This window comes from Ranitomeya imitator, chromosome 4, assembly GCF_032444005.1.
Source record: "Ranitomeya imitator isolate aRanImi1 chromosome 4, aRanImi1.pri, whole genome shotgun sequence".
Classification (NCBI taxonomy): Eukaryota; Metazoa; Chordata; class Amphibia; order Anura; family Dendrobatidae; genus Ranitomeya; species Ranitomeya imitator.
Window position 1 is genome coordinate 644769236 of NC_091285.1, and position 25159 is coordinate 644794394.

General features: G+C 43.8%; 1 protein-coding gene and 1 long non-coding RNA gene across 5 annotated transcripts in view; one reads left to right on the forward strand and one right to left on the reverse strand.

Moving 5' to 3' along the window:
* The window catches only part of LOC138677089 (uncharacterized), a 77678-nt gene that overhangs the window by 13093 nt on the left and 39426 nt on the right, over positions 1–25159 (forward strand). The window lies entirely within an intron of this gene.
* The window catches only part of RHOBTB2 (Rho related BTB domain containing 2), a 60078-nt gene continuing 43798 nt past the window's right edge, over positions 8880–25159 (reverse strand). For all 4 annotated transcript variants that reach the window (XM_069766951.1, XM_069766952.1, XM_069766953.1 and 1 more), the window contains 4 exons: positions 16091–16241; positions 15245–15333; positions 14884–14989; positions 8880–13843 (listed from right to left, as the gene is read on the reverse strand). In XM_069766951.1, the coding sequence (XP_069623052.1) occupies positions 13638–13843; positions 14884–14989; positions 15245–15333; positions 16091–16241 (552 nt within the window). In that variant the 3' untranslated portion in view covers positions 8880–13637. The remainder of the gene's footprint in view (positions 13844–14883; positions 14990–15244; positions 15334–16090; positions 16242–25159) is intronic.

Here is a 25159-nt window from a genome sequence, read left to right on the forward strand (position 1 = left end):
GCCGCAGCGCGACTACAAGAAGAGGACGTCATCGTAAGAAGATGGGAGGCCCCGGACCGCAGCGCCCATCGTACCAGGACCGCCCTTGGGTGAGTATAATCTAACCTCTTTTTCTCATCTTTCCGGATACATCGGGGGCTTATCTACAGCATTACAGAATGCTGTAGATAAGCCCCTGATGCTGGTGGGCTTAGCTCACCTTCAATTTTGGATGTGAGAGGTTCCCTTTAAACTCCTGGCCCAGCTGTTCTCTCCTCCCACCTGCCATAGACTTTTGCAGTGACTCATGACCTATGCAGAGAAAATGTACCTACTGTTTCTACATAAAGCTTAGAAAGATTCAGCTAGTCTGTGTTTAATCACATGGAAAAGAAAATAATTATCTGTGTAGAAAGGCAAAAATAGCAATTGTAAGCGCACAGTGCCATATAATACAATTATTGCAATATATTAAGCTATATTTAGAGGACAAACACTTTGATGGAAGGAGTGCTTCTATAATTCACTCACACTACATTATTTGCACATATACACACATTTAATGAATACAAATCTTAGTGGGAGTGCTTCTTTAAGGGGGGTTCTCAGTCTTTGAATTGCTTTAATTAGATAGACAGTACGAAAATAAGGACGTTTGCAATTGATTTGTGTTTTTTCTATGTACCGTGATTCTCCTGCAATAAGATATTTTATCTTTAATGGTGCCTGGCCTCTGGTACCTGGACCAGGGTGTGCAGTAGTAACATTCCAGGAAAGGGGTTAACTCTTAACATACCAGTCACCTCTCTCAATCCATTGATTTATATACAGCAGTTAGCTGCACACCTCCCTCCCAGCTGTGTGCTTGTTCAAATGTCTTGTGTATGATTTATTTTTCCATTAAGAATAAAGAACTTCATTTATAAACTGCATTTCATATTTACTTGTGTTATCTTTGTCTAATATGCAAATTTGTTTGGTGATCTGAAACATTTAAGTGTGACAAACATGCAAAAGAATAGGAAATCAGGAAGGGGGCAAACACTTTTTCACACAACTGTATAGTAACTATATAGTTATATGTAACTGTGATAACACCAAGAAATGACATGGGAATGAATATCAATTAAGACATGGAAAACAGGGAGGCATGGCAAGAACTGGCCTACAGAGTAGCCAAAAGTTGGACACGAGTGAATGGGTTGAAACAGAAACAAAAATCATAAAGGAAAAAAAACATTTTGTGCAAGACCAGAATCAGTGTGGACAAACTGACTAAGTATGAAGAAATAATGATCTAGATCACAATAACAAAATATGTTCTTGCATAAGTTCTTCATAACTTGGGTGTGTAGACATCAGACTTTCCACTGCTAACCTCCTTGTTTCCTGAGCTCTTCTGTTTCCTTCCTTTTCTAACGTCATCTTTGTCAACCGTTATTCCCGTTATCATGCAATTCTTGCTTTTTGTCTGCCATTGGGTGCAACGAGTCAAGTACAGCTTGTTTATGTAGAGAAAATGAGAAATGCAATATGCCAAGGAGTGCTGAGATATGTAGGTCCATGGTAATGTTATTGAGGAGGACAGTCTTGGTATGACAGTACCTAGATATTTCACAATCTCTGCATTAGTCAGAAAAGCTCTAAACCTGATACATCGCTTAACCCTGCTGTTCTGTTGGTCAAAAATGACCGACTTTGAACTTCAATATTCTTTAAAATATTCAAGATGCGGCTCTGAAACCCGTGGCCGACCGACCCATCCTCATTTAAGTCAATCAACCACAAGTTTCAGAACCGCATCTTGAACACCCCAAAAAATACCAAAGTTCAAAATAGGTCTCCCCAGACCGAACAGAACAGCAGGGTTAAGGGGCTTGTTCAGGTTTGGGGATCAAGTCTGCAGTTACTTTATTACAATAGCTTATCTTCACGCCAACACTCAAATAATCTAAATTCACTTTCCAAGAGAGTAATTTGCATATTAATTGACAAAAAAGAAGAGGGGATGTATCCTTGTCTTGTGCCCTTTTTGATCTTGAACCATTCTGTATCTCTATAGCTGTCACAGAGTGACCTGATGAACCTATTCAGGTGTGTCAGGACTTCTACCTTAGTGCTTTCTGAAGGTTTTTATGCCCAGCACAATCAGAAGCCTTGGAATAATCAATGAAGCACAGGTAGAGCTTTTTCTTATACTCCATTGTGTTTTCTATAATCCACCCCAGGTTTGCGATGTGATCACGGGTCCTTCTGCCCTCACGGAATCCAGCTTTGACATCAGATAATTCTCTATCGAGCATGTTGTCCAAGTGCTTCTAAATGATCTTCAGAAGCACTTTTCTAGCATCGAGGATCAAGCAATTGCTTTATAGTTGGCATAGTCTGATCTTCTCCAGTAGTTTGGCCATGTGCAGGTCCTTCAGAAATTCTGGTATTGTGCTGTCAGTTCAGTTCTTGGGACTGGTTTGAGCAGCTCTGCAGGGATACCATCATTGCCAGGTGCTTGTTGTTTGGAAACTACCTCAGTGCCCAATCCATTTCACTTTCCAAAAGGTCTGGTTTTGCTTTCTCTTGTCCTCTGTGCTCCTCATGATGGTCAGTTCTGGTGCTAGCATATCTCTGGTTGATGTCCTACTGATCGCTATTTTCATTTAGTCGTGTCCTTTGGTGTGTTAAGTAAAGCTTCTTTACTTATTTCACTATAGCAAATAATTCCCTTGTTCAGCCCATTTTGTAGACTTTTTTGAGGGTCATGCATCGGACATGCAGGAAGTTGCTCTTATCTTTCCTAGCTTCTCTTTGGAAGTTGAGATTGAGTCACCTCATTCAACCTGCCCAGAGCCATAGCTCCTCTCCTGTTACTAGTGACCAGGGAGGATGGTCATAGTTAATCAATTTCCACCATACATTGGCTTTTAGTATGGCACATGCTCATGAGCATTTAACCGTGACGGTTCCTTTGATCTTGTTAAGTGCTGCAAAGCAGTAGTCATGACTGAGTTGCTCTTCGGTTTCACTCTGGCATTTTATAGACAGTGTCCAGTCCCAGTGTGCTGTAGGGTGTGGGGTGCATCACACTCACTTGTAGGCCGCAGGCCTCCACTGCCTCCAGGCTTTTGTCCTCGGGAGCCGCCAGTAACAATTTAGGGGTCACCAAGTTCTTCACAACAGGCAAACGTTTATTATCACTCCAAGTTCATCAGGTGGTTACATGTGGGATAGAGCACAGCAATTCACTTTCATTTTCTTACTCCTTAGTATAACTCCTATCCCTTGCCACCTGTTCATCCTGGACTAACCCAAGCCCGCTGACTCCATCAGCCTCAGAAACTTGTTGTACACTCCGGCAGTGCACTCGAGACTGGCCACCTACTGGCCATGTAATTCTACGTCCACCAACCTCGAGATGTCAGAAGACCATGCCACGTCTTGTTACCTGGTAAGGGTTCTAGGCTCCAGAGATTGCAGGAATATCCATCAGGGGACTCTATTCGGCCTCCCACTGCCTCAAACGATTGGCTCATGCTGCAGCTTGCAACTCACCGCACCTGAACTTGACCTTCACTTTTCGCATCTCTAAACTCCTCCTAACTCCTGCACTACCAGGAAGTGGAAAGGAGAAATGGCTCCAGCTCCAGGAATAAAATGTAGAAACGTTATTGATGCATATTAAAACGCTGCTGAAACATGACCGGCATGGTCGGTAGGGGAGAGTAACCAACACCCGACTGGACCCGTTTCGAACACAGACGTGTTCTTAGTCCACACTGTTCAGCGTTGTGGCAGCAACACTTTGTCTCCGTGCTCGGCCCAATATTCACCACATTGGATGAAATAGCAAGGGTGAGCTGAAATATTCCTTTTTGTCTTTTTGTGACTACCAGGAAGTGCCCCCTTTTTTGCCTACCTAAACCAACATCTCAAGTCTACTGCCAGCATTAGGAATAGCCTTTGCAGTAGAGGGCAACAACAATAGAAACATGCAATTAAATGCACACCAAATTGACAAATGTATTTAAACACCATCATATTACACCTACAGGAGCTTTAAGGACATCCCATATATCCAGAGACATAAATATAGAGTCGCCCCCTCCCTCCCCCCACACCTTTGGCAGAACTTCCACTTTTCTGGGACGACTATCTACAAGATTTTGGAGGTGTCTATGGGAATGTTAGCTCATTTATCCAGGAAGGCATTTGTACGGTTAGACACTAATTTTGGACAAGATGATCTCATTCGCAATCTCCATTCTAGTTCATGCCAAACATGGGGTACAGGAAAGGTTCTTCTGCAAACTGTTCTCACAAAATTTAAAGCAATAAATTGCTAAAAATGTCTTCTATGCGGAAGCATTTTAAGATTTCCCTTTGCTGGAACAAAGGGGCTTAGGCTGACTCTGAAAAAACCCTCATAGCATTAGTCTCCATTTTTCTAGCATTCGCCAAACTCAGATTAATCCTTCAGACTGCCAGAGAAGTGCGATTAAACACTCCACAAAACATTTTTCCACTCCATCTGATACTTGGTATTTTGCTTGGTGATGCAAGGCTCATATGCAGCTGGTTGGAGATGGAAACCCATGCCATGAACATCGCGATGCACAGATTTTGTGCTGATGTTAACACCAGAGGAAATGTGGACTCAGCAGTTATGGAGTCAATAGCGTGATGGTGACCTTTCTGCCCTCTGCTCCTCAGCGCTTGGGCCTCTGCTCTGTAACATTATGTTGTCTCCACTTAAGGGCTGAGTTGCTGCAGTCCCTTCCCAATAATATCACTCACAGGTGATGAAGGAATATTTAGGAGGGAAGAAATGTCTTGAACTTGAAATGTCTTGTTACTGTAGCGTCAGCATCCCTGCATGCTGCCCCTTCTTCCCCAGCAGGGACACCGACTCCCTCACCGCTGCTGCCCCCGTCCTGCACTTCCTCCTCCTTCTTTGTTGGTGGCTGCATGGGGTATGCAGATCCCCAGGCACTGTGCTTATGGCGCGCTCCCTCCCTCTTGAAGGGTCCATGCGTGCCGTCCTAAAGTGTCCACAGCCAATGGCTGGGAGACATTTACTAATTAAGGCACCTGAGCAATGTCGCTAGTCTGTTCCTAAACACTCAGGTCAGAGTCAGTTAGTTCCCGTTAGTTTCTGTCCGTCCCTAACCTAGTACTTGTCTTGTCAGTCTAAACATCAGCTGGCTCCGCCAGCACTTTCCGTGCCAATCTGTATATCAGCCAGACCCGCTGGCAGCTGCCGTGCCAGTCTGTACATCAGCCAGACCTGCCTGCACCTGCCGTGCCAGTCTGTGCGTCAGGTGGACCCGCCTGCAACTGCCGTGCAAGTCTGTATATCAGCCAGACTGACCTGCACCTGCCGTGCCAGTCTGTACATCAGTCTGTCCCGTCAGCACTTGCCGTGCCAACCTGTGCATCAACTGTACCAGTCCACACCTGCCAGTGCCTGCTTTTTTCACCTGTCCTCCCCTTCTAGGCCATTCCAGCTACCAGTCCCTCCTGGGTCAGCTGCTGTGCGTCCGTGGTCTGTCCTAGAGTAGCAGTTGGTGTTCATCGGGAGCCAAGCCTAACTCCACCATCAGGGGCTCTTCTGAAAAGTCAAAAGTGAAAAGTTTGTTACATGTTAGTAAATGTGGGAGGTCTGGATGTTATATACTGGGGAGTGAGGGGCCAGATGTTGTACACCGGGGCGAGGTGACAGCTGTTATACACCGGGGGCGAGGTGCCGGATGTTATACACCAAGGGCGAGGTGCAGGATGTTATACTCAGGGACGAGGTGCTGGCTGTTATACACCAGGGAGTGAGGTGCCGGATGTTATACACCAGGGGGTGAGGGGTCAGATGTTATACACCAGGGGGTGAGGGGTCAGATGTTATACATTGGGGAATGAGGGACTGGATGTTATACAACAAAGGCAATGGGACTGATGAACCAACCAGAGAAGATAATTTTCTGGATCTGGTCCTGTCAAATATATCAGATATAGTATCAGATCTGCACGTCGGGGTGCATTTGGCATGCAGTGACCATAATATGGTAAGTTTCGATATCCAATAAAACATTTCAAAGGGGAAATACAGAAACTTCAACCTTTATGAAAGCCAAATTCAATCAATGAATGGAAGATCTTAGTCTTGTAGACTGTGGGACCATGCAATGGTAACTGGGGACTGAACATAAACGGGGCATGTTTAAAGATATTTTACTAGAATCCATCCACTAGAAAGCTTATACCCTCTGGTAATAAAGTGTCCAGAAATAAAAAGAAACCATTATGGATAAATAGTACAAAGTATCATACAACCAAGGGCACTTAAAGCCTTGAAGAACGAGAAATCAGAAATAGCATCCAGGAGTCTAAAGATCTCAACAGGAAATGTAAAAAGGAATTCAACTACAAAGTTATCTACAGAGACACAAACCGCCAACGACATTAAAATAAATCCCTCCAAAATTCATAAATACATTATTGCCAAAAAGAAAACAAGAGGACAAAGAGAAGGCTAAGATATTACATCTGCACTTTTCATCCTTGTTCACCAATGAACTTCTTGTGCCAGGGATCATTGCACAAACCAGAAATCAAAGTTCACCACCTTAATTTAACAAAAGAAGAAGTAGAACTGCATCTGAGGAAATTAAACATGGACAAATCCCCTGGGCCTAACGGCATTCATCCACGTATACTGAGGGAGTTGAGATCGTTAATTGACCGATGTATCTCACTTTCTTAGACTCTCTTGTAACAGATTTGGTGCCACAGGATTGCAGGATGGCTCATGTGGTACCGATATATATAAAAAAGGTAAGAAGGTGGGTCCTGGTAACTTCCGTCCAGTCTGACATTAGTAGTGTGCAAAGTTTTTCATTATAAGAAATGACCTGCAAAAATATGTTGCAGAAAATAAAATAATAAATGACAACCAGCACGGACGAAACAAAGAGTTGTCATAGGTACGTTCTCTAAATGGGATAAAGCCAGCAGCAGGGACTGCAGGGATCTGTCCTGGGAGCAGAGGAGGAAACTTTATGCACCCTTTACATAATAATGGTGCTGTATTCAGTGCTTGCTAGTGCTGCATGTAGGTGCATACAGTATTTATGCCGGAGTATATACAACGCAGAGCACAAGTTTAAGGTGCATAGTGCTATGCAATCATAAATCGTGACAAAGAGGAGAAAGTACTAGATGATATATAACCTGGCTGCTGTGTCCCTTTTAGTTCTTTGGCTCTCTTACTACTATGTGATTCATCTTGCTCTGTTGGAAATTATTTGATGAATAGACTAGCACTAATGGCTTACTGACCCCCTTTTAATATCATTGAATCACTTGAATTTATTGCTTTCAGAAGTCTAATGATGTAGGGAGTTATTATTTATTTGAAAATCCTGTTGAATTTTACAAGCACTAACCGCATGAACATTGTTTTCAAAAACTGGATTTTATTAATGCCGATTCCTTCTTTGTCCTAACTTGGCAACAAGAGACCAATTTATTTAAAAGAAAATAATACTGTACACATAGATTTTGGTTATAATATTCCTGTGTTTGCAGATCCATTTGGTGTATACCCACTGAAAAATATACCGTATATATATATATATTTTTTAAAGTGTTTGTTCCACAGTTTTCAATAAAGATTCTTGCAAATTTTAACTTTTTGGCATCTGCTTCCTATGTATTTATAGGTATAGTATTGAATGTGGAAGTGCCATTATTGGCTAGGCCAACTTTTGTTTATTTTGCTTATAGATTGTTACATAGGATGAATGAGGAGGAGATCTCATTCATATGTATAAAAACATGTGTGGTCAGTACAAAGGACTGGCAAATGAATTATTCCTTCCAATGACCATACTAAGGACCAGGGAGCACTCATCATGGGTGGAATAAAGGCGGTTCTGGCAGTTAAATAGGAAAGGGTTCTTCACAGTTAGAGCAGTCAGATTGCGGAATGCTCGACCACAAGAGATAGTGATAGTCGATACTATAACAGCTTTTAAAAAGGGCTAGAGTGGGTTATACATAATCTAGTGATACAAAAAAATAAAGATTTAAAAAGATTTTTTCAACCTGTATTACTAAATTATCAAATTTCATAAGTTTTTAAACTTTTATTGACAAATATATTAAGTTTATGGAAAGACTCAAGATATACAGCATTGATCCTTATTTTTCGTGACTTCTACCCTTCTCCCTGGCAGCTGGATATCAGCTTCAGAGCCAAAACCTGACTGACGACCGCCCATTTTTACCTAATCAGTGCTTGGAGTTTACCACGATTTTTGTCTTTTTGTTTGTCCACCCGTTTGTTTTAGGATTGACCACATGTTCTAAATGTGTTTGAGATCTGGAATTTCCTGACCATGAACCCAAAATGTAAATGATTTGTTCACCAAGCCTCTTAGTTTTGCCTTCTAACATGGTCTTCATCATGCTGCAAAAAGCATCATCATTAAATTGCTGCTGGACTGTTGGGAGAAATTGCTCTTGGAGGATGGTTAGATCCCATTCTTCATTCATGGCAGAGTTCTTAGGTAAAATTGTAAGTAAGCCCCCTCCATGGAAGAAAAGCCCCCACGCATGGTCTCAGGAGGCTTCACTGTTGGCATCACACAGGACTCATGGTAGTCCTCACCTTTTCTTCTCCAGACAATCATACTTACAGATGTCCTAAAGAGTGCGAAGGGGGCTTCATCAGAGAAAATAACTTTTCAGGAAGTAGAGATGGGACTACAAGGCCTGGGGTAAAGTTGCCCTTTATATATTCTTTTTTCTTTATGTACACAATGAGGTCATTTACCGGTGTAGGTGATGACCTTGCTCACGATTCAGCTGACATATAGAAGACTGTAGGTGACACACTGATACATACAAACCCAAATATTTTGATAATTTTATTAAAAAACAAGAAACATGAATTGTCCGTAAACAGAATGATCGGTCCACTTAGCCCAAAATATACATAGAGCATTTATATGGAAGCCTCCCCTCCATGAAAACAGCAGCCATAGATCCAAGGGGAGGCATATAGACTGTGGTACCTACACTATCGCCGACATACATACCCCGCTGTGCCCTGATCAATATATACACATTCTGTAAATTAGCCACACTCAATGAGTTTAATATGTAGACTGCTACTTACCGATAGGACTTGATTTAAGAAAAATGTATTAAAAATTATTAAACGGTGATAATAATTGATTAAAGTTACAGGCTGGATGTCTGCAGCTTGTCCCCTCATGTAACCATATGACAATACTTATTGTTGTCCTCACCGGCAGGTCAACCCTGGATTCAACTTCCCACCGACAAATTGAAATGACAGAATTGCCATTTTTCAGTCTCTCTCCCTTATCCAAAGAAATGCAATAAAAATTAATCAGAATCTTGTATGAAGTCCTTGATGGAATCAATTAAAACAACAGCATGTGATACAAAAAAAAAGCCCTCACGCAGCTCCAAAGATGGAAAAATAAAAAACGTACGCATGTCAGAAGATGGATACACAAACCAAAATTTTTTTTTAAAGAAACTTCTAAACTTAAAGGGGTATTCTCAAATTTGAAAGTTATCCCCTATCCATGGGTTAGTAGATAACTGCCGGATCATTAGGGGCCATCATCGATCCCAAGAATCTGTAATCTGAAGAGTTGAATGGTCGATCATGTGCACTGTCACTCCATCTGTACTCAATGACACTGGTGGAGATAGCCGAACGCTCCGCTTGGCTTATATAGGGGACTCCTGTCATGATCCGTTCCAGGGTTTAATCCTTTCTGCCCTTTTTCCGGGCGGATCATGTCAAGGGTTAACTTTGCTCTGCCTCATTCTGGGTTCAGGTTTGCTATTTAGCTCCAATGCATCCTGCTGGCGGTGTCAGCTATAGTTCTACCTTCGGCGTGTAAACCTGACTCTTGATTTGTCCTGCTGTGATCCCTGACTTGCCCCGTGTCTGTTGACTCCCTCTGTCTGCACTTTTCCCAGTGTTTCCCTGTTTGTCTGTTTGATTCTCTGGTTCCTGACTTGGCTCGTAGTCGGACTCGCTTCTGCCTTTGTCTTATCCGCTTCTGACCGCTGCTGAACCTCCTGGCTTCTTCCTGACCACGTTTACTGCTTATCCCTTTTGGTACTTCTGTCTCTGATTGTATTTTGACTCGGCTTGTCTGACCACTCTATCGCCCCTTGGTGGCGCCTGTGCTGCTGCTCTGTGGTGCTTCTCTGTGTACGCAGTCTCACTTCACTCTCAAGCTCCCTCTGATGGAGGTTGCATTATACTGCACTGCAGCAACATGACAAATCCCATTAGCATGAATGGAGCGGCAGTGCATATGATGGACCTCCGCTCCATTTACCCTAGGCTCTTCAGAGCCCCAATTCTTGGGATCAGAGGGGACCTTAGCTGTGCAGGCCTTATAGATCTCTGTGGGCAACATAATCCTATAAACTGATCCATAAGTCATCTAGGCGATATATATTTCATGATCTATTATGAGAGGATGATACTGGACAGCCTGAGGGTCAATTATTGGCTCCTCTCATAGACCAATGTGGTCTGAGTCCTATCAGAATGCAGCAGTCACATACCCGCTTCTCCGATTCACACACACATCCATATATACACTGATGTACCCCTATAATGGGAGCGCACAACACCTTGTAGTTCTCAGAGTTTAGGTACTCAAGAAATATATGAACTAACTATGCCCACAATAATGACGAGGAGCATGCTGGTAAACCCCATTCTGACATCCAAACCCCCAGTGATAGAGTATACCAGGACAGATACATCTCTGTAAGCATGGAGTGTAATTATCAGTGCCGTAAAAGTGGATAGTTCTGGAGTTATTTCTCTTTTTTTAAATTTCTTAGTAAAGTTTTAATGTAAAGTTATAAAAGTTTATTTCTAAAACAGTTAAGATGGGAACTAATCATCTGGTTCGTAAAGGAAAACTCCGAAGAGACACTTCTCTGAAAGGACGGCGGTGCAGAAAATACTATATACTGCATGCGCTGCCGCCTACATGGTGGATGTTATGGGGTAGGAGCGCTTAATAAAGGGTCACTTTGGAGAGCTCAAATACAGTCCATCCAGATGAACCGTCCAGGAGTCGCCTCCAGTCCATCTAGATATTTCCCCGAGATTGAGATCAACAGTAAGTTCGGCCACACCTGGTGCAATTTTTTTGGAATGTGACACGTATATTATTAACGATCAGAAACTTTAGTCCAATGCGAAGGACAGAAACGAAAAAATAATTCTGTTGTGGTTCAAAATCCAAACCTATGGACACCTTATACATTGATGTATGCGCAGATGGGTCAATTATCGTCACTGCCTGCGAGGATCGATATGATGGAAACGTTCATTAGATCCTCAGCCAATGTTCACACTAGTGTCATTGGAGTTTGTAGTATTTTTTTACAGCACCCAATGCGCTTGCCATAAAAAATCCTGTACCTCAAGAACCTTAAAAATTAGTGGGGTATCTCAGGATTAACCAATGTCTATTGGAAAGTGTTCTTGTATAGCCGTGGCAGCTCTGTTGTGGCACTCGAGTGAACAGAACCTAAAAAGGGACAGACTGTAGAAAAAAATAGCCTCCTTCCCCCTCTGGCAGCTAACACTTTGGTTCCTTCTTACTTTCCTTGCACATGAAGGATTTCTGGCTACATTACCCTGAAGAGCAGAGTCTCTGCACTCTTTTCCTGACAAGCAGTCTGCACTGAATAGAGGATTACTTTGTAGAGACCTCAATCTAAGGAGAGAGAATTTCCTACTATGCATCATATATTAAGACATTGGTCTATTAGATAAAATAGAGCAGCAGCGTCCCTTGTTCTGGAGGATCGCTGGGCATCACTGGAGTAGTGTGATGGGGCCACGGGGAAGGGTTGACGTGGATGCTAAATTTTGAAGAAAGCAACATTTCAAAAGAAAAAAACCCCCAAAGTTATAGTAGCATCACTTGCGCTGAAGATCAAGGCTACTTCACATGCCCCGATCTTCTAGCTGGGTACTCATGGATCTCCTGTTGAGCGCCGCTGTACTTTATCGGCAACAACATGACACCAATAGAGTTGGATTCTGCGGTGGAGCAGGGTACAATAGTCGGCCCCACCACTCTTGGTCCCGTAGACTCCAAAGGGTCCCAGTGCAGGTGCCATTATGACGTCACTGGATTGCGCCGCCTGTGCCGACCCATTCTGTGTGCAGAGGAGAAGAAGGCTCGCAAGCTCAGGTTAGGTGAGTTTTTTTTTAAGGGGATGGAACAAAGGTGACATGATTACATTTGGTGGGTGCACTCAGGAGTCATCATTACTTTAGAATATTAATTTCCCTTTAGTGCTTCTCTAAAAGAGGGCACTCAGGCAACATTATTTGTTTTAGTGAGTACTCTGTATTATTACAGAGTTTCTGGAGCGCAATACTTGCCTTGCTCACGGCAGTGGCAAACCACGCTACTGCATTAACTGGTATGGATGTCAGAAGTCATAACATACTTTGCTTTTCAAGCATCCGGGAAGATTGTCCATATTGGCCAGATTTGTTATAAAGACATAGGAAAACGTGCAATATTGCGCTCTTCAGAAGTAACAGATACCAAATCATATGCTCCACTTACCCCCAATTATGCACCTCTGTCCAAAAATTGCACCACGTGTGGCCGACTTATGATGAATTCTTCCTGAGAGTAGACTCACATAGAAGCATCATTAATGATAACCATTAATAATCATCAAAATATTCTCTTCCAGATTAGAGGCTCATTCATGAAGTGCTACAGTGTAAAGCTGAAGGGAGTGACAAAGTGGTGCGCGATCAATTGCGTTAGGAGATGGAGATAAGCGAATTAATTTGGTGGACCCTAGTCTAGCGGCCATGTCAGCACTCTGCGGCCACCATACAGGCGCCTCGTAAACCTGCTCCTACCTTCCAACATCCTCTTTTGATTAGCCAGCCTTTCTGTACATCACACGCAATGGTGACACCGCGCCAGGCCAGCTAATCAAAAGAGAAGCCTGCGAATGAATCGATTTGCTCATCTCTAAGAGGAAATTCTAGTTTCTACCGCAGTGGAAATACTTGGTTTCCCCTAAATGAGCCGTTTGCCACGGGTAATGGAAGGGTGATCAAGAGCGATAAACTGATTGCTCCATTTTGTAGGGATTGTCTGGGGTGTGACAACCCCTTTAGAAAGAGAATGATTCCATAAATAACATTAGATTTAAGAATCGATATAAACAATGCCCCAACATCTGAACTAAATGACAAATGCCCCTTTAACAGTACCAGATGCTACTAAGGGTTTCAGCAAGACAGGACCGGCTGCGCTCCAACCAGTGACAGCGAAAGGAGATTTCTACATATCAAAGAACTCTGTGCACAGTGGTAAAAAGTTCCTGGGAAAGTTTTCGGAGGTTGCATTGCTGAGGCGGTTTGTACCTATAGATAGTGGCTTATTGAGCCAAAATCTAGATATGATTTGTCATTTTGTACAGTTCAGTAGACGGTAGGCAAAAGAGTAGTGCACATTCATTCAGAGATGCAGGAACACAAGACACACATAGCCTCTCATATCCTTGCATGCACTCATAGCTGCCGGAGGGAGATTATGCAGACGTGGTACCATGTCTCAGCCCACAGCAGAGGAAGAGGTCGTAGAAGACGCCGGAGAAGACGCACTAGAGCTGTTCCAGAACAACCAGCGTCTCTTGGGCTGTCTCTTCTGGTGTAGGGCCATCTCTTTCTCACGTTCCCTCTGTGCTCTTTGGAAATGGTCTTCTTCCTTCAGGTACCAGACGGGGGGCCAACGCTGCGCCTCTAAGGTCTGCTGATTCTCTGCAGGATACAACCACTTTACATCAGAGAAGATGAGTGATCACTACGTCTACAGACATTAGTTCCAATCTACAGGGGGATGATCCCATATGTATAGGGAACTAAACACACCCGATCCTGTCTTCCCCTGGGACATAAGCCCTATAAGACGTAGGCAGCTGCTAATTATCATAAGTCAAGAGAGATTTTAGACAAGCAATAGGCTGAAATTTATAGAAAAAAAAAATGCAAAATTTGATCCCAGGCCAACCAAGGTCGATGCAGATATCTGTTTCTGTGGTAGAAACCCCAGCAAATCAGCCAAACAAAACACAACTGATCTGATGGCTACATCCTCCTTCAATGGAAGTCTTCAAACGGAGGCCAGACAGATGTTTGTTTGAGCAGGAGTTGGACCAGATGACCCAGGAGGTCCCTTCCCACTCTACCATTCTATCATTCCTCCTTGATTGTCTTTGAGAATGTTTCCCAAATCTGCCATCAAGAAACCATCAACAGTTCATGTCTTAAGGGTTTCCCATCTCACTTTGTAATGGCGTAATGCTAGGATTTTCCACCACTTAATGATCGTTGGGGGCACAACCTTTCGGACTCACACCTATCCCGAGAATGAAGAAGTTGAAGCACCGCACCAGTTCTTTCTCGCCACCCACTCCATTAAATGGAGCAGTTCTCTGTACAGTATAGTGTCCAAGAATCTGGAAAGGGGGTACAGTGCTGAAGAAACACAGTTCCCCTTTATTCTCAGGATCCAAGAGTCCATCGTTAGGTTATGAAGATATGCCATCACTTGCTAAGACAGGAATACCCTTTTAATATTGCAGAGGGGACTTTATGAGCAAAAACTTTTCTCTATGGGAAGACATGGTCTGTTGGAGTTCATTAAGGGCAGTTTCTTTGGGGGGAAACACACTCAAGGGACTCTGAGCATGCTTCCATTACCAGGGAACGCAGAGGCAGGTAATGCCGGTATGTACTGTATGCATTATGCTGTTGTAGAATAAAGTGATTTAGCACCATTACTATACCGCCATACTCACCTGCTGACACCAGCTTGATGTCCCGGGGGAATTTCCTGCACACGCGGTTATAATTTGTGGAGATGTGATGTAAACACCAGGCTGCCAGCTGCTGAGCGCCATGAAACTGAAAGACACAAAGCAATGTATGTAGGATCCTCTGGAATCGGTGGCCCCGTAGAGGTGGTGCCAGGACATTGGCATATGCAGGCTTGGCAAACATGGCTTGGGATGTGTCAGATTTGGCTATGGATCTGCAGACCAACTTGGCAAATGTGACCTTGCATCTTGTACACTAGGTACGTGGGGGGATAAAAAATGTATAATACAAGGACAATCTGATCTTATGCCCAGGTAAGCAGAGAAGCGGTAGAGCAGTTACCTGAGCAGCTTCCAGTAACACAAGTGCTTCCCCGTCAATATCCTTATTATTCAGAGAGGCGTCCATCATGACTGATACCGTGTGTTTCTCTGGAAAGACAGAATGAGATGCTTATTATGTCGGTAAAATAAAAATCAATATTAATTATCATCATTGCAACATCTGCACATTAACCGCACAATGGCGGATTTTAAAATCATTTTTCAAGCTGGTGTTATAAAGTATTCTAATTTACTGAGATAATGACTTTTGGGTTTTCATTGGCTGTAAGCCATAATCATCAACATTGACAGAAATAAACGCGTGAAATAGATCACTCTGTAATGACTCTATATAATATATAAGTTTAAATTTTTGTATTGAAGAACTGGAATAAATTAACTTTTTGATGATATTCTAATTTTGTAAGAAGCAGCTGTACATGTGACTTGTCATCTCCTCTCCAGTGCTTTTACCAACTAAGTTTTTCTCTAAAGCTCCGCAGCGTATCAGCGCAAAACATACATGTTTGTAATGAGGGAGTCGGACTCTAATTCATGCTGCCAGCGATTTGGTTGTGCTCAGATGTTATCCTAGTGCAGTCCGATATTTTCCATGCACTCATTGACTTGCATGGTAGAGGGCAATCCCAATATCGGGTCAAACTCGGGCATGCTGCATCTTTTTCCTCGGACCGGGCCGGTCTGAGGAAAAGAATCAGACGTGCACGGCCCATAGGATAACATTGGTCCAAGTGCAATCCAATGTTCTGTTGGATCGCCTTTGGACCGAAAATACGGCCATCTGCACGAAATTGGAATTGGAGATTAATGGTGTCCAAACCAACAGTACCTACTCATCCCTTACCGGTCAGTGCTACCAGATGTGGCAGACAGAGTCGATTAGCCAGTATAATGAGGTCCAAGGGGTCAAGATCGAGTCCAGCGGTGAACTGTCCAGTATACAAATACTCTAGCACCGCACGCATACTGCCTCTGGAGGTGTATGGAAGGACTACCTGGACACAGAAAAGATTAGATATGACACTGCTATTATTGCTATGCATTATGTAAGCCATTCAGTTAATTATTTCTGTACTAATAATCCAATATGGGGTTTATTTTCAGACCATTGACAAGTTGTCAAGGTGAGATTCCTGGGGTCCCATTGTCAGACCCCCATGATGCAAAAATGATTGCTTTTTCTCATTGAAAGGGTAGTTGTACCAATCCAAGTAGACGGCAGAGCTCACCAAAATGTTGGTCCCCAGTTTCACATGTCTAACATTCATAATCCGACAATGGATCTCGATGATCAGAGCGGCCATGGGTCTACTGATCTAAACTCAAGACCCTTATCGCCATACATGAGCCTGTTGAGTTCTGGTCAAGAGACCTGCGGCAGTTCTGAACATTGTGGTTTGTTCTCAGATCATGAATGTCGGACATGTAGAATAGTCAAACGCTTTATTTGGTACAATAGAAAACTGAAAAAACACACAAATAAAAACATTTAAAAGTCATGAAATGACATCAAAACTATACATATTTTCTCACAATAGAGCTACAGCCCTCAATCAGGTGACATGACATAAGTACTTGGTATAAATATGGATATGCCAATATGCAATAATGTTAGCGTAAATAAATATGATCAGCACACCGAAAAACCCAAATAAATAATAATATGTATATGTCAACACATTATGATTGATAAGTAGCATATAAAAAAGACCTGTAGTTTAGAGAGGTCAAAACTGCCAGTGAAATCGCAAAGATATATAAATGAACGCAGACAATGTTGATCCATGCGGAGATATTTAAGAAATCCAGGACAGAGATCTTGTAACACATCCTATATCCTGAAAGTTGATCAAGATACAGTAAGTATCCCTCAATAAATCAGAGTTAAATGTTTTCATGTGTTTTTTCAATTTTCTATTGTACCAAATAAAACATTTGACTATTCTAGGTGATCCCGGTGTATATGGCCCGTGGCTTTTCTCTTTTTATCTTAGGTTCAGTGTTCAGTGTTTTAACAGGCCTCAGATGTTCCCTCTTACTTTGTGGGGCCTTCCCATACTAGATTTAGATGAATGTCAGACATGTGAAACTAACAAAGCAATCACTGAGTGTGAAGTTCCCCTTATTCTTGGGTAGGGATCCAAGCAATCAAAACCAGCACTAATAACATGTCCAATTGTAATCTCATGCCCGAAAAGTCAATATAGAGATACCTTTAATGATTAGAATTACTGATGTATTGAAAATATGGATGATGCCTCCTCCGCCTTATACACAATCCACTCAGAGAATCATCTCACAAGCTCTTTCCTGGTAGAGGAATCACGCTTGGTAGGTGCTAACCCGAACCCTTTACTACGAACACTGTTGTGAATTCTGTTGTCGAACTCCCTCCTGTGGTCGTGAATGGTACTTCGGCGAGTTCTGTCTATGGGCTCCCTCTGGTGGCTATGAGTGATGCTGCTGCTTCTGAGGTTCCTTACACAGGTGACGTGGTTTATCCTTTGGTTGGCTGTTCTATTTAACTCCTCTCAGATCGTTACTCCATGCCAGCTGTCAATGTTTTTGCATTGGTTCAGTTCGCTCCTGGATCTCTCTGGTGACCTGCCTTCTCCTGCAGAAGCTAAGTTCCTGATAGTCATTATTTGTTCACTGTTTTCTTGTCAAGCTGGTTTTCATGATTTTGTCTTGCTAGCTGGAAGCTCTGGGATGCAGAGTGGCCCCTCCGCACCGTGAGTCGGTGCGGAGGTCTTTTTGCACACTCTGCGTGGTCTTTTGTAGGTTTTTGTGCTGATCGCAAAGTTACCTTTCCTATTCTCTGTCTATTTAGTAAGTCTGGCCTCCCTTTGCTAAAACCTGTTTCATTTCTGCGTTTGTGACTTTCATCTTTACTCACAGTCAATATATGTGGGGGGCTTCCTTTACCTTTGGGGAATTTCTCTGAGGCAAGGTAGGCTTTATTTTCTATCTCTAGGGCTAGATAGTTCTTAGGCTGTGACGAGGCGCCTAGGTCTGGTCAGGAGCGCTCCACGGCTATTTCTAGTGTGTGTGATAGGATTAGGGCTTGCGGTCAGCAGAGCTCCCACATCCCAGAGCTCGTCCTGTATGAGGTTTAACTATCAGGTCATTCCGGGTGCTCCTAACCACCAGGTCATAACAGTACAGCTGGCCCAAAGTATTAATGCATCTCAATAGAGGGATAAGAGAACTTTTGAGACCATTTTTTTTTCTTTGCACTGTGTTTTGTCTTTCTTTTCCCCTAGACCTTTGGGTGGTTCAGGACACAGGTGTAGATATGGACATTCAAGGTCTGTCCTCTTGTGTGGATCATCTCACTGAAAGGGTACAAAACATTCAAGATTCCTATTCCTGACTTATTTTCTGGGGATAGATCTAGGTTCTTGAATTTCAAAAATAATTGTAAACTGTTTCTAGCTTTGAAACCCTGCTCCTCTGGTGACCCCGTTCAACAGGTAAAAATCATTATTTCTTTGTTGCGTGGTGACCCTCAAGACTGGGCATTTTCCCTTGCGCCAGGAGATCCTGCATTGCGTGATGTTGATGCGTTTTTTTCTGGCGCTGGGATTGCTTTATGATGAACCAAATTCAGTGGATCAGGCAGAGAAAATCTTGCTGGCTTTGTGTCAGGGTCAGGATGAAGCTGAGGTGTACTGTCAGAAGTTTAGAAAGTGGTATGTGCTTACTCAGTGGAATGAATGTGCCCTGGCGGCAATTTTCAGAAAGGGTCTTTCTGAAGCCCTTAAGGATGTCATGGTGGGATTTCCCACGCCTGCTGGTCTGAATGAGTCTATGTCTTTGGCCATTCAGATCGATCGGCGCATGCGTGAGCGCAAAGCTGTGCACCATCTGGCGGTATTCTCTGAGCATAGGCCTGAGCCTATGCAGTGTGATAGGACTTTGACCAGAGCTGAACGGCAAGAACACAGACGTCGGAATGGGCTGTGTTTTTACTGTGGTGAATCCACTCATGCTATCTCCGATTGTCCTAAGCGCACTAAGCGGTTCGCTAGGTCTGCCACCATTGGTACGGTACAGTCTAAATTTCTTTTGTCCGTTACTCTGATTTGCTCTCTGTCGTCCTATTCTGTAATGGTATTTGTGGATTCAGGCGCTGCCGTGAATTTGATGGACTTGGAGTTTGCCAGGCGCTGTGGTTTTTTCTTGGAGCCCTTGCAGTATCCTATTCCATTGAGAGGAATTGATGCTACGCCTTTGGCCAAGAATAAGCCTCAGTACTGGACTCAATTGACCATGTGCATGGCTCCTGCACATCAGGAGGATATTCGCTTTTTGGTGTTGCATAATCTGCATGATGTGGTCGTTTTGGGGTTGCCATGGCTACAGGTCCATAATCCAGTGTTGGATTGGAAATCTATGTCTGTGTCCAGCTGGGGTTGTCAGGGGGTACATGGTGATGTTCCATTGCTGTCAATTTCGCCTTCCACTCCTTCTGAAGTCCCTGAGTTTTTATCAGATTACCGGGATATATTTGAAGAGCCCAAATCTGGTGCCCTACCTCCTCATAGGGATTGCGACTGTGCTATTAATTTCATTCCTGGTAGTAAGTTTCCTAAGGGCCGTCTGTTTAATTTATCTGTGCCAGAGCACGCCGCTATGCGGAGTTATATAAGGGAATCCTTGGAGAAGGGTCATATTCGTCCGTCGTCGTCACCATTGGGAGCAGGGTTCTTTTTTGTGGCCAAGAAGGATGGTTCTTTGAGACCTTGTATTGACTACCGCCTTCTTAATAAGATCACAGTCAAATTTCAGTATCCTTTGCCGCTGCTGTCTGATTTATTTGCTCGGATTAAGGGGGCTAGTTGGTTCACCAAGATAGATCTTCGTGGTGCGTATAATCTTGTGCGAATTAAACAGGGTGATGAATGGAAAACGGCATTTAATACGCCCGAGGGCCATTTTGAGTACCTGGTTATGCCATTCGGGCTTTCTAATGCTCCATCTGTGTTTCAGTCCTTTATGCATGACATCTTCCGAGAGTACCTGGATAGATTCATGATTGTATATTTGGATGACATTTTGGTCTTTTCGGATGATTGGGAGTCTCATGTGAAGCAGGTCAGAATGGTGTTCCAGGTCCTTCGTGCGAATTCCTTGTTTGTGAAGGGGTCAAAGTGTCTCTTTGGAGTTCAGAAGGTTTAATTTTTGGGTTTCATTTTTTCCCCTTCTACTATCGAGAGGGACCCTGTTAAAGTTCAGGCCATTTACAATTGGACTCAGCCGACATCTGTGAAGAGCTTGCAGAAGTTCCTGGGCTTTGCTAATTTTTATCGTCGCTTCATCGCTAATTTTTCCAGTATTGCTAAACCGTTGACTGATTTGACCAAGAAAGGTGCTGATGTGGTCAATTGGTCCTCTGCGGCTGTAGAGGTTTTTCAGGAGTTGAAGCATCGTTTTGCTTCTGCCCCTGTGTTGTGCCAGCCATTTGTTTCGCTCCATTTTCAGGTTGAGGTTGATGCTTCTGAAATTGGAGCAGGGGCTGTTTTGTCACAAAGAAGTTCTGATGGCTCGGTGATGAAACCCTGTGCCTTCTTTTCTAGAAAATTCTCGCCTGCTGAGCACAATTATGATGTGGGCAATCGGGAGTTGTTGGCCATGAAGTGGGCATTCGAGGAGTGGCGACATTGGCTTGAAGGAGCTAAACATCGCGTGGTGGTCTTGACGGATCACAAGAATTTGACTTATCTCGAGTCTGCCAAACGGTTGAATCCTAGACAGGCTTGATGGTCGCTCTTTTTCTCCCTTTTTGATTTTGTGGTTTCATACCTTCCGGGATCTAAGAATGTGAAGGCTGACGCCCTGTCAAGGAGTTTTGTGCCTGACTCTCCGGGTGTTCCGTAGCCGGCGGGTATTCTTAAAGAAGGGGTAATTTTGTCTGCCATTTCCCCTGATTTGCGGCGTGTGCTGCAAAAGTTTCAGGATGATAGACCTGACCGTTGTCCTACGGAGAAACTGTTTGTCCCTGATAGATGGACTAGTAGAGTTATCTCTGAGATTCATTGTTCGGTGTTGGCTGGTCATCCTGGAATCTTTGGTACCAGAGATTTGGTGGCTAGATCCTTTTGGTGGCCTTCTTTGTCACGGGATGTGCGTTCTTTTGTGCAGTCCTGTGGGACTTGTGCTCGGGCTAAGCCCTGCTGTTCTCGTGCCAGTGGGTTGCTTTTGCCCTTGCCGATCCCGAAGAGGCCCTGGACGTATATTTCCATGGATTTTATTTCTGATCTCCCTGTTTCTCAAAAGATGTCGGTCATTTGGGTGGTTTGTGATCGCTTCTCTAAGATGGTCTGTCATGATCCCAATGGCAGGGGATCACAAAAGGACAAGCACAAAAAACAAAACAAGCTGTAGGGTGATGGAAACTGAGCTGACCGCGATCCTGAACCTCAACACACATCTAGCTGTAGCCGGGGAACGTGCCTACGATGATTCCTAGACGTCTCGCGCCAGCCGAAGAACTAACTTTCCCTATTAGAAGAAACACAGACCTCTCTTGCCTCCAGAGAAACACCCCACAGAAATAGCAGCCCCCCACATGTAATGACGGTGAAATGAGAGGAAAGCACATACGTAGTTATGAAAACAGATTCAGCAAAATGAGGCCCGCTAAAGCTAGATAGCAGAGGATACAAAAGTGAACTGCGCGGTCAGCGAAAAACCCTACAAAAAAACCATCCTGAAATTACTTGAACTCATGTTCCAACTCATGGAACATGAGGAGTAATATCAGCCCACAAGAGCAACCAGCAAAAAGGAATCACATATCTGCAAGCTGGACTAAGACAAAAATTAAGCAAAACGTGGAACAGGAAAATCAAAAACTTAGCTTGTCCTGAAGAATACAGAAGCGGGAAGCAGAGGTAACAAGACACACTGATTACATTGATAGCCGGCGAGGAAATGACAAGAAAGCCAGGTTAAATAGGAAACTCCCATATCCTGATAGAACAGGTGGACACCAGAGACCGCAGAGAACACAAGTCACCCAGTACCATCTGTAACCACCAGAGGGAGCCCAAAAACAGAATCCACAACAGTACCCCCCCCTTGAGGAGGGGTCACCGAACCCTCACGAGAACCACCAGGGCGACCAGGATGAGCCCAATGAAATGCACGGACCAAATCAGCAGCATGAACATCAGAGGCAACCACCCAAGAATTATCCTCCTGACCATAACCCTTCCACTTGACCAAATACTGGAGTCTCCGTCTGGAAACACGAGAATCCAAGATCTTCTCCACAACATACTCCAATTCTCCCTCCACCAGCACCGGAGCAGGAGGCTCAAGCGAAGGAACAACAGGTACCTCATACTTCCGCAACAACGACCGATGGAACACATTATGAATAGCAAACGATGCCGGGAGATCCAAACGAAACGACACAGGGTTAAGAATTTCCAAGATCCTATAGGGACCGATGAACCAAGGCTTGAACTTAGGAGAAGAGACCTTCAAACAAAGGAACAAAACGAGAAGACAACCACACCAAGTCCCCAACACGAAGTCGAGGACCCACGCGGCGACGGCGATTAGCAAACTGCTGAGCCCTCTCCTGGGACAACTTCAAATTGTCCACCACATGACTCCAAATCTGATGCAACCTATCCACCACCATGTCCACTCCAGGACAATCAGAAAGCTCCACCTGACCAGAGGAAAAACGAGGATGAAACCCCGAATTACAAAAGAAAGGAGAAACCAAGGTAGCAGAACTAGCCCGATTATTAAGGGCAAATTCGGCAAGCGGCAAAAAGGTAACCCAGTCATCTTGATCAGCAGAAACAAAACACCTTAAATAAGTTTCCAAGGTCTGATTAGTTCGTTCCGTCTGGCCATTCGTCTGAGGATGGAATGCAGACGAAAAGGACAAATCAATGCCCATCTTAGCACAGAACGTCTGCCAAAATCTAGACACAAACTGGGATCCCCTGTCAGAAACGATGTTCTCCGGAATCCCATGCAAACGAACCACGTTCTGAAAAAACAGAGGGACCAACTCAGAGGAGGAAGGTAACTTAGGCAAGGGTACCAGATGAACCATCTTAGAAAAGCGGTCACACACAACCCAGATGACGGACATTTTTTGAGAGACAGGGAGATCCGAAATAAAGTCCATGGAAATGTGCGTCCAAGGCCTCTTCGGGATAGGCAAAGGTGACAACAATCCACTGGCCCGAGAACAGCAAGGCTTAGCCCGAGCGCAAACTTCACAAGACTGCACAAAAGAACGCACATCCCTCGACAAGGAAGGCCACCAAAAAGACCTGGCCACCAAGTCTCTAGTACCAAATATTCCAGGATGACCTGCCAACGCAGAAGAATGGACCTCGGAGATGACTCTACTGGTCCAATTATCCGGAACAAACAGTCTTTCAGGCGGACAACGATCAGGTTTATCCGCCTGAAACTCCTGCAAAGCACGTCGCAAGTCTGGGGAGACAGCCGACAAAATCACCCCATCCCTAAGGATACCAGTGGGCTCAGAATTTCCAGGGGAGTCAGGCACAAAACTCCTAGAAAGAGCATCCGCCTTCACATTCTTTGAACCTGGCAGGTATGAAACCACAAAATCGAAACGGGAGAAAAACAGTGACCAACGAGCCTGTCTAGGATTCAGACGCTTGGCAGACTGAAGGTAAATCAGATTTTTGTGATCAGTCAAGACCACCACACGATGTCTAGCACCCTCAAGCCAATGACGCCACTCCTCAAATGCCCACTTCATGGCCAAAAGCTCCTGATTACCAACATCATAATTCCGCTCAGTGGGCGAAAACTTTCTAGAAAAGAACGCACATGGCTTCATCACTGAGCAATCGGAGCTTCTCTGAGACAAAACCGCCCCCGCTCCAATCTCGGAAGCATCAACCTCAACCTGAAAAGGAAGCGAAACATCTGGCTGACGCAACACAGGAGCAGAAGAAAACCGGCGCTTAAGTTCCTGAAAGGCCTCCACAGCCGCAGGAGACCAATCAGCAACATCAGCACCCTTCTTAGTCAAATCCGTCAAAGGCTTAACAACACTAGAAAAATTAGTTATGAAACGACGATAAAAATTAGCAAAGCCCAAGAACTTCTGTAGACTCTTAAGAGATGTAGGCTGCGTCCAGTCACAAATAGTGTGAACCTTGACGGGATCCATCTCAATAGTAGAAGGGGAAAAAATATACCCCAAAAAAGAAATCTTCTGGACTCCAAAGAGACACTTTGAACCTTTTACAAACAAATAATTGGCCCGCAGGACCTGAAACACCTTCCTGACCTGCTGAACATGGGACTCCCAGTCATCCGAAAAAACCAAAACATCATCCAAATACACAATCATAAATTTATCCAGATATTCACGGAAAATATCGTGCATAAAGGACTGGAAGACAGAAGGAGCATTAGAAAGTCCAAAAGGCATCACCAAATACTCAAAATGGCCCTCAGGCGTATTAAATGCGGTTTTCCACTCATCACCCTGCTTTATCCGCACAAGATTATACGCACCCCGAAGATCAATCTTAGTGAACCATTTAGCCCACTTAATGCGAGCAAACAAATCAGTCAACAATGGCAAAGGATACTGATATTTAACTGTAATCTTATTCAAAAGACGGTAATCTATACAAGGCCTCAAGGAACCATCTTTTTTGGCCACAAAAAAAACCTGCTCCCAAAGGGGACGAAGATGGACGGATATGTCCCTTTTCCAAGGACTCCTTAACATAATCCCGCATAGCAGTATGCTCTGGCACTGACAGATTGAACAAACGACCTTTAGGAAATTTACTGCCAGGAATCAAATCTATAGCACAATCGCAATCCCTGTGAGGAGGAAGCGAATTGAGCTTAGGCTCCTCAAAAACATCCCGATAATCAGACAAAAATA